The following is a 12,571-nucleotide window of genomic DNA, read 5'->3' on the forward strand; positions in this document are numbered from 1 at the left end:
CCTGGGTGACAGAACATGAAACTAAAGGCTGTAGCTGGTTGAAAGGACAAATGATCGTATTTCTGTGCTGCCCATCCCCGTCATAGCACCGCTGGCTGATGGGAGCAACTAAGGCTGGTGGCAGAGCAGCTGTGCAAGGCTGGCAGAGGGGCGCGTGTGCAAGGCTGGGCGGTTGTGGGTGTGTAAGGCTGTTGTGTACATGGGCTGTGTGTGCAAGGCTGGTGTGCAAGGCATGAGTGTGGTGGGTGCACAGTGCTGATCTCGGGTGAGTGTGCAATGGTGAGTGTACAAGGCTGTAGGGGTGGGTGTGTATGATTGAGTGCAAGGCCCTGAGTGGGTGTGCAAAGTTGTGTGCAGGGGAATCAGTATGCAAGGTAGAGAATGCAAAGCTGAGGGATGAGCGTTCAAGACACACTGCAAGGCTCGTGGGTGGGTGTTCAAGGCAGAGTGTGCAAGTATGCAGGTGGATGTGTGGCTAAGTGTGCAAAGCTGTGAGTGAAATGGGCGTGGATGGGTAAATGTGCCAGGTTGTGTTCAGGATGGGCATGCAAAGCAGAGATGGGTTTGTCAGGGCAAGCATGCAAAGAGCTGTTTGATATGCACACTGTGCGCGGGCTGGACGTGCAATGCGGAGCGTGCAAGGCTGTGTGTGGAATAGCTGTGCAAGGCATAGTGCGTGGGGGATACATGTGCAAGGGGTAGCTTTCACAAGGTGCAGTGTGCAAGGCAAGGCAAGGCGGCGGAGCCGTGCAAGAGAGCGTGTAAGGGGTAGCTGTGCAAGGGACAGCCGTGCAAGAGAGTGAGTAAAGGGCAGGTGTGCAAGGGACAGCCGTGCAAGAGCGCGTGTAAAGGGCAGATGTGCAAGGCGCAGTGTGCAAGGGACAGCCGTGCAAGAGCGCGTGTAAAGGGCAGATGTGCAAGGCTCAGCGTGCAAGGGACAGCCGTGCAAGAGAGCGTGTAAAGGGCAGGTGTGCAAGGCTCAGTGTGCAAGGGACAGCCGTGCAAGAGAGCGTGTAAAGGGCAGGTGTGCAAGGGACAGCCGTGCAAGAGAGCGTGTAAAGGGCAGGTGTGCAAGGCGCAGTGTGCAAGGGACAGCCGTGCAAGAAAGCGTGTAAAGGGCAGGTGTGCAAGGCTCAGCGTGCAAGGGACAGCCGTGCAAGAGCGCGTGTAAAGGGCAGGTGTGCAAGGCGCAGCGTGCAAGGGGCGGCTCGCAGGGGCGCGGCGCACGGCAAGGCGCAGTGTGCAAGCGCAGGGTGGCGCAGGCTGCGTGCGGCCGGCGGGCGAGGCTGCGCAGGCCGGGGCCGGGCTGGCGAAGGGGCCGGGCCGGGCCGCTCCCCGCCCCCCGCCGTGTGCCGGCTCCGGGCCGATCCGGGCTGGGCCCGCAGGCCCCGCGCCCCGCCCCCGGCCCGGGCCCGTCTCCGTCTCGGCCGCGCGCTGCGAGCTCCGGGGCCGGTGAGTGCGGGGCCGGGCGGACGCGGCGCCAGGTACCGGGGGAGGCGGCGCGGGCCAGGCCCAGCGGCGGGGGCGGGCAGCTCCCCCCCCCCCGCGTGTGCCCCCCCCCCCCCGCGTGTGCGCGCGCGCCGTGTGTTTGTGTGCGCGCACCCCTGTGTGTCTGTGTGTGGGTGCTCCCCGTGTGCACCCCCCGCGTGTGTGTGCACACCTGCCCCCGTGTGTGGGGGTCCTCCGTGTGTCTGTGCGTGCGCCCCCCATGTGTGTATGTGCAAGGGGGAGGGGTCCGCCCCCCATGTGTGTGTGTATGTGCAAGGGGGAGGGGTCCGCCCCCCATGTGTGTGTGTATGTGCAAGGGGGAGGGGTCCGCCCCCCATGTGTGTGTGTATGTGCAAGGGGGAGGGGTCCGCCCCCCATGTGTGTGTGTATGTGCAAGGGGGAGGGGTCCGCCCCCCATGTGTGTGTGTATGTGCAAGGGGGAGGGGTCCGCCCCCCATGTGTGTGTATGTGCAAGGGGGAGGGGTCCGCCCCCCATATGTGTGTGTGTATGTGCACGGGGGGGGGCTAAGGATGTGTGCTCCCGGCATGTCAGAGTCTGCCCATGTGTGTGCTGTGTGCGGGGTAATGTTGTGTACCCTCCACGTGTGTGCGGGTCCCTTGCAAGTGTCAGCTCCCCGTGGGTCTGTCTGTGGGTGCGGGTGCGGAGCAGGGGTGTGTCCCCGGGTGCTCTCAGCCCCTTCCTGCGTGTGAGAGAGGCCTGCTTCCCGCCTGCTGGGTGAGTCCCTGCGGTGGGTGGGCGTGGGGGCTGGGCCGTGGGCGCTGGCCGGCCCGGTGCCCGGCGCCTCCTTTGACACGGCGGGTCAGGCTGGGTGCGCGAGGAGCCCATCCACCCAGCCCAGTCGCTCCCTGGCTGCTGGAGGCCCCCGGCCTTCCCCCGGAGAGCAGCAGCTGCCTGGCACCTGGTCCCCTTTCTCTGCCTGGACAAAACAACGGGGGAGGGCGGGGGGAAGGGGCCGCCTGCCCTGCCTCTCTGGCAGCCCAGCGGCTCTGCGGCGCTGAAGCACGCCGCGGGCGGGACGGGGCTAGCGCCGGGAGCACTGGCTAGCCGGGCCGGGAAACGCACACCTCTTCCGGCTTCCAGGCTGCTCCTCCTCCGCCTGCCGGTCCGAGGCAGGGAATCCCCGTGCGGAAAGGAGCCACCTTCCCTCCGCGCTGACTGGTTGGGCCGGTCTCTCCAGCAGCGGCAGTGCAGGGGGTCGGAGCCGGTGAGCTGTGCAAAGGGGAGCCGGGGGCTGCTGCCTGTAGGCCTGGTGCGCGGGGCGGTGACTTGGGGCCGGGGAGCTGGGAACCAGGTGACGGTGTCACTGGGGGGGCCTGAGTCTTGCTGCGCCTGCATCCCGCACGGGGTGGGCTGGGCTCTCTGCCGCGGGGAACCCGTGGAACAGGCAGGTCCTGAGGTCTGGCTTCCCAGCGGTGGCGGGAGATGGAGTTAGCCAGTCAGACGGGGCAGGGACTCCACGTAGGGCGGTGACCGACCACCACACCCGCGCGACTCCAATCTGCCAGAGAAGGCGGGGGCAGGGCTGTGGGGGCCTCCGAATTCCTGCTGTGGGCTGGAGCTGCTGGCCTGTGGGGTGCTTTGACGTGTCTTCGTTGCAGCGAGCCTGGGAGCCATCCGCCAGCCAGGGACCGTGCGGTTTCACTTCTGGGGGCGCTCTGTGGCTCCCAGGCAGGAGAGCGCCTGTGCGAGGTCGCACCCATGTCTGGGGGGTCTCATTCACGCTCTGCCAGGACCGCTCGGGACACCTCGCGCAGCCTTTGCCACCGTGAGTCCGTGGGCGGGGAGCTCCCGGCTCACCCCTGAAGAGTGGGGTGTCAGAGAGGCCTCCGAGCCGCGGGGCGTTCGCGGTGACAGCTGACATGAGGGCGTGACTCACGGCTCCGGGGAGCGGGGCACCGGACCCTGCGCGTGGAAGACGGGCGACTTCCGTGTCACCGCTAACCTGCCTGTTGTTCCCTGTTCCCGGCTGCTGGAGAATGGCTCCCGGGTCTCTGCCGCCCGCAGCCAAGCCCCGTGCTGAATAATGTCTCTGCAATGTGCATCTGGGTTGGAGCCGCCTCGATTGCCACACTGCCCTTGTTTGCGCCGGAGCCGGCAGTGCAAACAAGAGCTGGGCGTGGCGGACTCGCCCAGCCGGCTGGGGCGCTGATGTGCAAAGCCTGCTGCCCTGAGCCTTGGTGGGCAGGTGGGGGGGGATCTGCCCGTGAAACCCAAGGCCCAAAGACACCTGCCAGTCCTGGATGAGTCTCAGGCCCTTGGGCTGGTGGCTCCGGGCACCCCTCTGCCCCGGGTTGGCGGCCGACTCCCAGGCTGGGGACAGTTGTGAGTGCTTGATTCAGCCTCCCTTGCGGGAACTGGGGACTTTATCTGCAGCGGCAGGCAGTGAAAGAACCAAATTCGTCAGCTGGGCTGTTTCCGTCGCTGCCCCCGTGTTGTCTGCGGGCGGGCGGGTGGGCTCGCCGCAGGGCCGGGCCCTCTGCAGAGTATGCCAGAAACTGCCTTGGTGAGGTGCTGGCCTGGCAGCTCCTTGGGTGTGGGACGCGCGTGGACTCCGCCTGCATGGCCCCTGGAGCTCGGCTGCGACCCTGGGACGTGGTGCTTAGCAACTGCTCTGCCGGCTGTAGGGAAACGCTGAATTCTGATCTGCGGCGGTCAGTCAGACCCAGCGGCTGCTGCTAGCGATTGGGTCCCGGGCGCTCTCCAGCCACCCTCTCCACTGGGGCAGGTAATGAAAGTCCCCGTCTGCATGTGCTGCAAAACCTCACGCTACTGTCACGTGTCGTTTGGGCTCCCTCGCACGGCCTCCACTCAGCGCGCACTGTGCCGCTATGTGGGGCTTAAGCGGACCGAGTTCAATCTCTGCAAAGCCCCATGTAGACGCTGCACTTTCGGTTTCCTAATGGCTTATTGCTAGTTAGCGCAAACCAGATCCTAGCCTGCTTCAGCTACGTGGATACGCTCCTGCACTAACAGGAGTGTGGTGAGCAAGACACGAGGAGTCGTTCTGCTCTGCTCTGTGCTGATCGGGCCTCCGTTGGAGGGTTGCGTCCAGTTCTGGGCACCACATTTCGGGAAAGATGTGGAGAAATTGGAGAAGGTCCGGAGAAGAGCAACGAGAATGATGAATGGTCTAGAGACCATGAGCTATGCGGGAAGACTGAAGGAACTGGGCTTGTTTAGTTTGAAAGGAGAAGATTGAGAGGGGACATGCGAGCGGTTTGCAGGTTTCTAAAAGGGTGTCACAGAGCAGAGGGGGAAATTGTTTCTTCTTGGCCTCTGGTGACAGGACCAGGGGCAAGGGGCTTAAACTGCAGCGAGGGAGGTTTGGGTTGGACATTAGGAAAAACGTCCGGTCCGGGTGGTTAAACACGGGGATAAGTTGCCCAGGGAGGTTGTGGAGTCTCCATCACTGGAGATACTCAAGAGCGGGTTGGCCAGACACCTGGCAGGGCTGGTCTAGATGGTGCCATGCGGGCAGGGGACTGGGCCGACCTCGCGCGGTCCCTGCCAGTTCTAGGGTTCTGTGGCACAAAGCAGGTTTCTGGTGTTCGAGGGGAGTTTCCAGGCAGCCTTTTGCTCAGGTTTCACACGCCCTGCGGCTGCCTGACTTAGCACTGAGCCTTGCTGGGCTTTGCTAGAGCGGTGCTCGGCGGCTCCCCGTGTGCCAGGACTCCCCACTGCTCGGAGCAGATGGGCCATCCCACCGGCACACAATGCAGCCAGTGTGCAGAGCAGAGCGCGAGCCCTTCTGTTCCCGAGAAGTCGCAACAAGCTGGTGTTCCAAGGTCCCTTGCGGCTCGTGTGTGGTGTTCCCTGGGAGAGGGGGAGCTGCCCCGGGCCCCACAAGGTCCAGCAGCTTTCTGGTTTGTCCGTGGTCAGCAGCAATTTGTCACTGTCACTATCTGCCCCAGAGCTGAAAGGGGGGCTGGAATGGTTTGTATGCAGCGTGTCCCCGCTGGCTCCCGGTGGGCACGTGGCTGGGAGCCGTTTCGGGGGTCCTGGCGGAACAGGTTGGTGGCTCTCGTGAACCCCTAGGGAGGTAGGTGCCCTGTCGCACAGCCTGCTGCGGCCGGGGGTGTGACGATGGTCTGGTGGAGAGAGCATCGGGCCGGGCTGGACTTGCCTGGATCTCTATCTGCGGAGCACTGGGATTGCCGGTGCAGCACCGAATTCACTCGGGGGGAGAGGGCGGCAGGAGTTGGGGAGCTGGCTGGGGGGCAGAGAGGAAGGGCGGCAGGAGCCGGGCAGGTACATAATGTCAGTTTGGGGCCCGGCAGCTTGCTCGGTTCGCGGTGGGAGAAGTGGCTGAGGCCTTTGACTCTGTGTGTAGATACAACCCCCCCCCCGCTGTGGTGCACACCGGGATCGGGGCTCCTGGAGCTTGGGCAGAAGGGTCCCCTGGGGAGCTCTGGAGACTGGTGCTCGGCCTGCTGCTCGGGTCCTCCCCTGGTGCGTTGGTTACTTCTAGCCCCCTGGCCAGGCCTCTGTCCCCCCCCTCACCCTGCCAGGCCGGGCCCAGAGCCAGGGCCTGTGTTGGGAGCCCCGTCTGCCCCCGCCCGCCCAGGGCAAGGCCCCGTCAGCGCCAGAGGCAGGGCGGGGCAGTGGGCAGCGACAGGGCTCGGGACATGGAGCCCAGGGGCGTGCCCTGCAGCTGGAGGCAGCCGGGCTGGGCCAGGGGCGCTGGGGGCGTGGGAGGAGGAAGAGGCTACGCGGGGCGCGAGCTATGCACGGGGAGGTGTCGGATGGGCTGCGGCTGGGGGCAGGTGAGGGGCCGTGGGCTGGAGCCGGGACCTGCCGGCCTCTGTTCCTCGCTCGGCCTCCACCCTGCCGCCTGCGCTCGGGCAAGTCCCGTCCTTTCCTGGCGCCGGAGCCTGGCCCAGTGCGCAGGGGCCAGGGAGGGGAGGGGCCGGCGGGCTGGGGCCACGGGCTGGATGCCGTGGCGGCACTGCGGTGTTATGAACGTGGCGGATCGAGGAAGGGCCGTGGGCCTGCGGGGGAAGAGCCTTTTGGGGACCAGTCTGCTGGCGGGGGGCACGGGGCCCCTCACGCCAGGCGTTCCGGCAGACTGCCCCCCCAGTGGACTCGCCACAGGCCTGCAGCACGGAGCTGTGAACCGCCTCCAGCAGGGCCCCGGGCCCCTGGCCCTTTAAATCTCCGCTGGAGCCCGGGGCGGTGCCGAAGGGCTGTTGGGAGAGGTGAGTCCCAGCCCCTCCCCATCCACCGAGCCCCCCCTTGTGGGGGCTTAGAGCTGCCCCCCCGCCCAGGGGCCCAGCAATTCCATCACCCCCCCCGCCCCCGCTGTCTAGTCCTCCCCTGGCTGGCGGGTTCCTGCCCAGGTGAGCGTGCGGCCGGGAAGGTGGCTGAGTCATGCTGCTAGGGAGGGTTCCCGGAGAGGGCTGGGCCGCCGGCCGGGGTGTGTGAGGACTGTTCCCTGTGGGGGCGTGGGAGCCCTGCCGGGAGCAGCCTGTGTCAGCGCGGGAGAGTCACGGGGTTCACCTGGCGGGTCTAAGAGCCGGGCCCGGCTGACGTGGCTCTTCCCGGGGTCGCTCGTGGCTGAGGGCCACACGGTGTAACCTGGCCCCGGGGCCCCTCTGGCGCTGCTGGGCGCTCTGTGCTGCGGGTGGGGCGTGGGAGCCGGCCGGCTGCTCGCGGGGGGAGGGGCTCGCTGAAGCGTGCCCGGAGCAGGCAGGTCTGCTTCGCCTCATGCCCTGGGGGGGTTCTCCTGCCCTTGCCCCAGGGGTGGCAGCTGCCTGGCAAGTCCCTGCTGTACCCGTGGCTGTGGCGTGGGCCGCTCGCCCGGTGCCCTCGGGCTGCACCCCAGTCTCATAAAAGCAAATTGCAGGCGCGTCAGAGCCGAGGCGCGGGCGGTGCAGCGGCGGGTCCCAGCCTGCCTGGCCGGCTCTCGCTGGAGCACTCGGGCGCCATGTGCAGGCGGCAGATCACCGGCCCCCATGGCTCTGGCCGTGCTGCCCAAGGAGGCTGCCGCAGGCGCCGGTGGCAGGGCGCTGGGGGAGCTGTGCCGTCGGGCATTGTCCTTTCGGCATGGGGCAGGCCAGGCTGCGTGCGCCGGGGGGGGCGTGCCGGGCGCCTCGTGGCCGTTGGCGCGGGTGTGTGCCCCGTGGCTGGCCCACGTCAGGAGGCAACGTGCTCTGCCAGCGTCTTCCCTGGGTGCAGCGGGGGGCCGGAGCGTGCCGGCGGCACGTGGCCTGCTCTCTCTGGCCGAGTCCCGGCTTTGCCAGATTCGCCTCGCTCGGAGACCGGCTGCGATGCAGAGGGAAAGCCCTTCCCAGACTGATATGTGTCCCCTCCAAGCAGTGGGGGGTCTCCTCGTCGGCCTGCCCAGCCGGGTGCGTGCAGCCGTGTGCCGCTGGAGAGCCCTGCAGGCTGGCGGTGCCCACGGGCCGCCCTGCGTTGGACAGGTGCCAACTGAAATGTGGGGGAGTGCTGCATGGCTCCTCTCCTGTGCCCCAGGAGTCACAGAGCTCTGGGGGCCGTAGATGAAAGGGGGGCAGCGTGGAGGGAGATTCCGGCCTCCTGGCGCCCCTTCCAGCTTCCGGCAGCTCCTGTGTCTGCTCCGTGCCCCCGTGTCCCCGGCTTAGAAATGAGGCTAACACTTCTTGCCCACAGGAAGGCAGTGCAGCCTAATGGTAGCAGCTAGGAGGCGGCGTGGAAGGCCGTCTGGAGGGGCCAGCGTTGATTGAGCTCCTGATGCCTCCCGATGCTGCCTTTCCGCTTGGCAGGCGCTGGGCTTGGGGCTTGCGTGTGAGCTGGGTCCTGAAACGGGGTTGAAGTGTCCTGCCTCTTCGTCCTTCCGTCGGCGCCGCTCGGTGCGTGGCCTCACGGCTGTCCTACAGCCCAGTCAAGCGCTCAGAGCCCGGCCCAGTGCGTGTGCGTGTGCGTGTGCGTGTGTGTATGCGTGTGTGTCCTACACAAATTGCTGCTGTTTCTCAGTGCACAAGACCCGACAGATACTTACTGTCTGGGGTATTCTCCCGTCGGAAATCTCTCTGTGACTAGGGATGTAAAATCCCGTTTAATTGGCTAGCCAGCTAACAGTATTGTTTAACCAGTTAATTGATTAAAAGGCGGTGAGCACGGGGGGAGGGCTGCTCTGGCATCCTGTCCTCAGTGGGCCCCGTGGGGCTGGAGCAGCCCCCTACCCATAGCAGGTGGGGGGCTGCTGCAGCCTCCCGGTTACCCTTCCCCGGAGCCGGTGCTCCCTTCCCGCCCGCGTGCGACCTGGGGCGCTGGCTGCGTGCATTGTCGGTCGCCCACCCAGCTGTGCGATTTGCACCTTGTGGTTTGTCAGCCAGGCGGGCGCTGGAGCCGGGCGTGTCATTGGCCAGGGTTTGTGAGGCGCCCGCCTGGCAGGCCGGTCCCCACGTCCCTTGGTCCAGGAGTGGGGCTGGGGGCTGTGGCCGGGGCTGGCCGGACCGTTGTTCTCGGAGGGCGGGAGGAAGACCCTTGCCCAGGGGACAAAGGTGGCGAATTCTCTTTGGCCGGGCCTGGGGCAGGCGGCCTGGAGGGGCTGGGCGAAGCGGCGAGCCGGGTGCCCCCAGAGCCAGGGCCGCAGCCGACGGTGCCTAGAGGGTGCCCGGCAGCGTCCAGGAGCCTGTTAGGAACGCCAGCGAATCCCGCCGCTAGGTGGGTGGTTTTCCCTGCTCCCGGCGGGACAGCGGGGGTTGCTGTTCGGCCTGTTCCCCCAGCCCGCGGCTCTTGTGACGGGGAGGAGGCGCTGCTGCTACCTTTGGACAGGCCCAGGGCAGGGCTGTCCCCGTCCCCACAAGGCCTGTCTTGGGGAGTGAGAGCAGGGGCCCGGGCGCTGGACGGAGCCTCTGCCGGGCTGAGCCGTGGCGGGAGCCCAGGCCTCTGAGAAGCAATTCCTCCCTTGGCCCGTGTGGCGGCGGCAGGACCCCGATCCTGCACCCCCGCAGCAGCCGGAACAGACTCCGCAGCCGGTAGAACGGGGGGCTTATTGCTCCTCCGGGAACAGCCCAGCACAGACGCCATGTGGGTACCGGAGTCAGGGCCAGGCAGCCTCAGACCCCTTGGGGAGGGTCCATCGCCCCCTCGACCCTCAGCACCTGCTTAGGCTGTTCCCCAGCCAGCATCTGCCTCCCTCCCCGGCCCTGCCCCCAGCCAGGGGCCGTCTCCCTCCCTCCCTTTGTCTCCCCTGGGAAGAGCCTTGTTCCCTGCCCAGGCTGGGCCTGGGTGTCTGGGCCAGTCCCCGTGTGGGGGAGTCCGTGGGAATCGCAGCCCAGCGCGGGGGACCCGGGTCACAGAGCAGGGAAATGCCCCCCAAGGGCAGCGGTGCAGCTTGAGCCTCTGTAGCCCGGCAGGGTGGGAGTTAGCCGGGCGTCCCCCGGGCCCACAGGCTCCTTGCAGCCCCCAGCCCTGGCGCCGTGGGCGAGCGGGGGACGCTGCTGCCCTCCCGTGGGCTGGCGGATTCTCTGGTTCGGCGGCGCTCAGGCCCGGGGGTGCCAGCCTAGCGAGGGCCGCCCCCCGTGGGCGAGCAGGGGAGGGAGCTCAGGGCATGGAGGGGGCAGATGTCGGGGATGTTGCCCTGTGACCTGAGCTGACTTGGGATCTGGGATTGTCTTTGCCGCCCACCGCTGAGATCTGTTGCTGTGCCGGGCGGGGGTGGGGACAGGCCCACCCGGCGGTGGGGGCGGGGGGAGGGGGCAGGGCAGCCCTGCATGGCTGCGGGAGCCCCCTGCGCTGATGCCCTCCTTTGGGATGCCGCTCGGCAGGACCCGGCGTCCCCCCTGTGCACCGGGGCGGGCGGGAGCGCCGTCATCCCCGCTGCTGTTCGGGGCGAGGGGGAGCTGGGTCCCGGGGGCTCACTTGCTCCCCGGCGTCTCCCCGGCTGGGGCCTGGGCGAAGGGGCGGACGTTTGCTGCCTCCCAGGGCCGGGCCATCGGCGTGCAGGCTGCATCCTGTGACGTGGGCCCTTGTCCACAGGCGCTGCCAGGCCGGGCGGGGAACTGAGCCGGGGGGAATCGCAGCCGACCCCTCCGAGGCCCAGCGGGGAGCGGCGGGCTGCCCTGTGCCCTTGCCCCGCCTGTGCTGCTCTTTTAGCCGTCGGGGGGGGCGGGCTCCCTCGCCTGGCATGAGCCCTGGCAGAACCGGGCCCGGGGGGGCTGGCGTGCCGAGGCATCCACATTCGGGGGGCCGGGCTATGAGTCCCTGTGGCTAACGAGACGTTTTGTTGCAGGAGCAGGAGAGGGGCTGCCGGGACCCCTCCGGAGCATCGTGGGGCAGGTGCCCCCGCGCCCGCCGCCATGTTTAACCGGAAGAGAAAGGACAAGGAGAAGGAGGGGTCGCGGAAGGAGCGGAAGGAGCGCATGTCGGCCGCCGAGCTCCGGAGCCTGGAGGAGATGAGCCTGCGCCGGGGCTTCTTCAACCTCAGCCGCGCCTCCAGGCGGGAGGCCAAGGCCCGGCTGGAGATCTCCAGCCCCATCCCCATCAAGGTGGCGAGCGGCTCGGACCTGCGCCTCACCGACATCGACTCCGACAGCAACCGGGGCAGCGTGGTCCTGGACTCGGGCCAGCTGAGCACCGCCAGCTCCAGCGACGACCTCAAGGGGGACGAGGCCAACTTCAAGGGCTCGGTCCTGCAGCGGGCGGCCAAGTTCGGCTCCCTGGCCAAGCAGAACTCCCAGATGCTGGCCAAGCGGTTCTCCTTCTCCCAGAAGAGCCGGGACGAGAGCGCCTCCGAGACCTCCACGCCCTCCGAGCACTCGGCGGCCCCCTCCCCGCAGGTGGAGGTGCGCATGCTGGAGACGCAGCTCAGCAAGCAGGGTGCGCCCCTGGGCCAGCTGCGGGCCCCCTCCCCGGCGGCGCCGCGGGCCCGGGTGCCCGAGGTGGTCAGCAAGAGGTTCCCTGCGGAGCTGCGGCTGCCGGCGGTGGTGCCCCCCCAGCCCCCCCGTCCCCGGGAGCTGGAGCTGCAGCGGCGCCCCACCGGCGACTTCGGGTTCTCCCTGCGGCGCACGAGCATGCTGGACCGGGCCCCCGACGGGCAGGTGTTCCGGCGGGTGGTGCACTTCGCGGAGCCCGGGGCGGGCACCAAGGACCTCGCCCTGGGGCTGGTGCCGGGGGACCGGCTGGTGGAGATCAACGGGCGGAACGTGGAGAGCAAGTCCCGCGACGAGATCGTGGAGATGATCCGGCAGTCGGGGGAGACCGTGCGGCTGAAAGTGCAGCCCATCCTGGAGCTGAGCGAGCTGAGCCGCTGCTGGCTGCGGGGCAGCGAGGGGCCGCGCCGGGCCGCCTTCGACGTGAGTACCCCGGCACTGCGGGCATGGGGCGGGCAGACCCCACGGCGCTCCCGTGCCAAAGGCAGCGCAGGGGGCCTTGGCCGTGGGCGTGACCCCCGAGCGGCCGGGGAAGGGCGTAGTGACGGGGACGTGTGTGTGGGGACCGGTCCCTGCCGGAGAACGGCTGCTGGGACAGGCCCTTCTGGAGCCAGCTCCTGAGGCAGCTGTGGGTACAGACTCCGGTGCTCTGCCGGGGCTCCCCCAGGAGGGATCCCGGTGCGGGGAAATGGAAGGGCCTGGAGCCCCGTGGCGCCGACACCCAGCCGTGCCTGTGGCTGCTCCGTGCGCGTCGAGCCAGGGGCTGGGGAGCGGCAGAAACAGTCAGAGGTGCCCTCAGCTAGACAGTTCTTCATTCCCGGAGCCGCTGGCCCCGGGCTGCCCTCCCCTGGGGTAGCCGGGCCTGCGGGCGCTCTCCTCCCCCGGCGCCAGCTGCTGTGGTAGTCGGGGCCTTGGCGAGTCCTCGGCCTGGTGCGAGGGGCCGTGCAGCAGCTGGGCCGCGTGTGGCTTTGCCAGGGCAGGGGTGAGCGTGGGAGGGAGTTTCGAGGGGAGACGGGCTTCCGTATCCGCCACGCAGCCTGCTCCCACACCGCCGCTCTCTGGCGCGGGCCGGGCGCGGGGTGTGCGGCAGTCGGGGTGTCCCTGCAGGCCAGTGCCTTTCCCTGCTAGCCCGGCGCCGGGATGGGGCGGGTTGTTGGACGTGTCGGCTCCCAGACCTGCTGCTGCTGTTTTAAAGGAAAGCGAAGGG

The 12,571-nt window shown here is 68.1% G+C and overlaps 1 protein-coding gene across 26 annotated transcripts in view; it reads left to right on the forward strand.

Annotated features, from left to right (window-relative positions):
* Positions 1-1,278: 1,278 nt before the first annotated feature.
* MYO18A (myosin XVIIIA) overlaps positions 1,279-12,571 on the forward strand; it is a 94,040-nt gene continuing 82,747 nt past the window's right edge. For 24 of the 26 annotated variants that reach the window (XM_089772131.1, XM_089772115.1, XM_089772129.1 and 21 more), the window contains exon 1: positions 10,725-11,787. In XM_089772131.1, the coding sequence (XP_089628257.1) occupies positions 10,792-11,787 (996 nt within the window). In that variant the 5' untranslated portion in view covers positions 10,725-10,791. Of the gene's footprint in view, positions 1,453-2,571; positions 2,715-10,724; positions 11,788-12,571 lie in introns of those variants that run through there. The other 2 variants (XM_089772126.1, XM_089772127.1) reach the window with 2 other exon arrangements.

This window comes from Pelodiscus sinensis, chromosome 21, assembly GCF_052426305.1.
Source record: "Pelodiscus sinensis isolate ZL-2025 chromosome 21, ASM5242630v1, whole genome shotgun sequence".
NCBI lineage: Eukaryota > Metazoa > Chordata > Testudines > Trionychidae > Pelodiscus > Pelodiscus sinensis.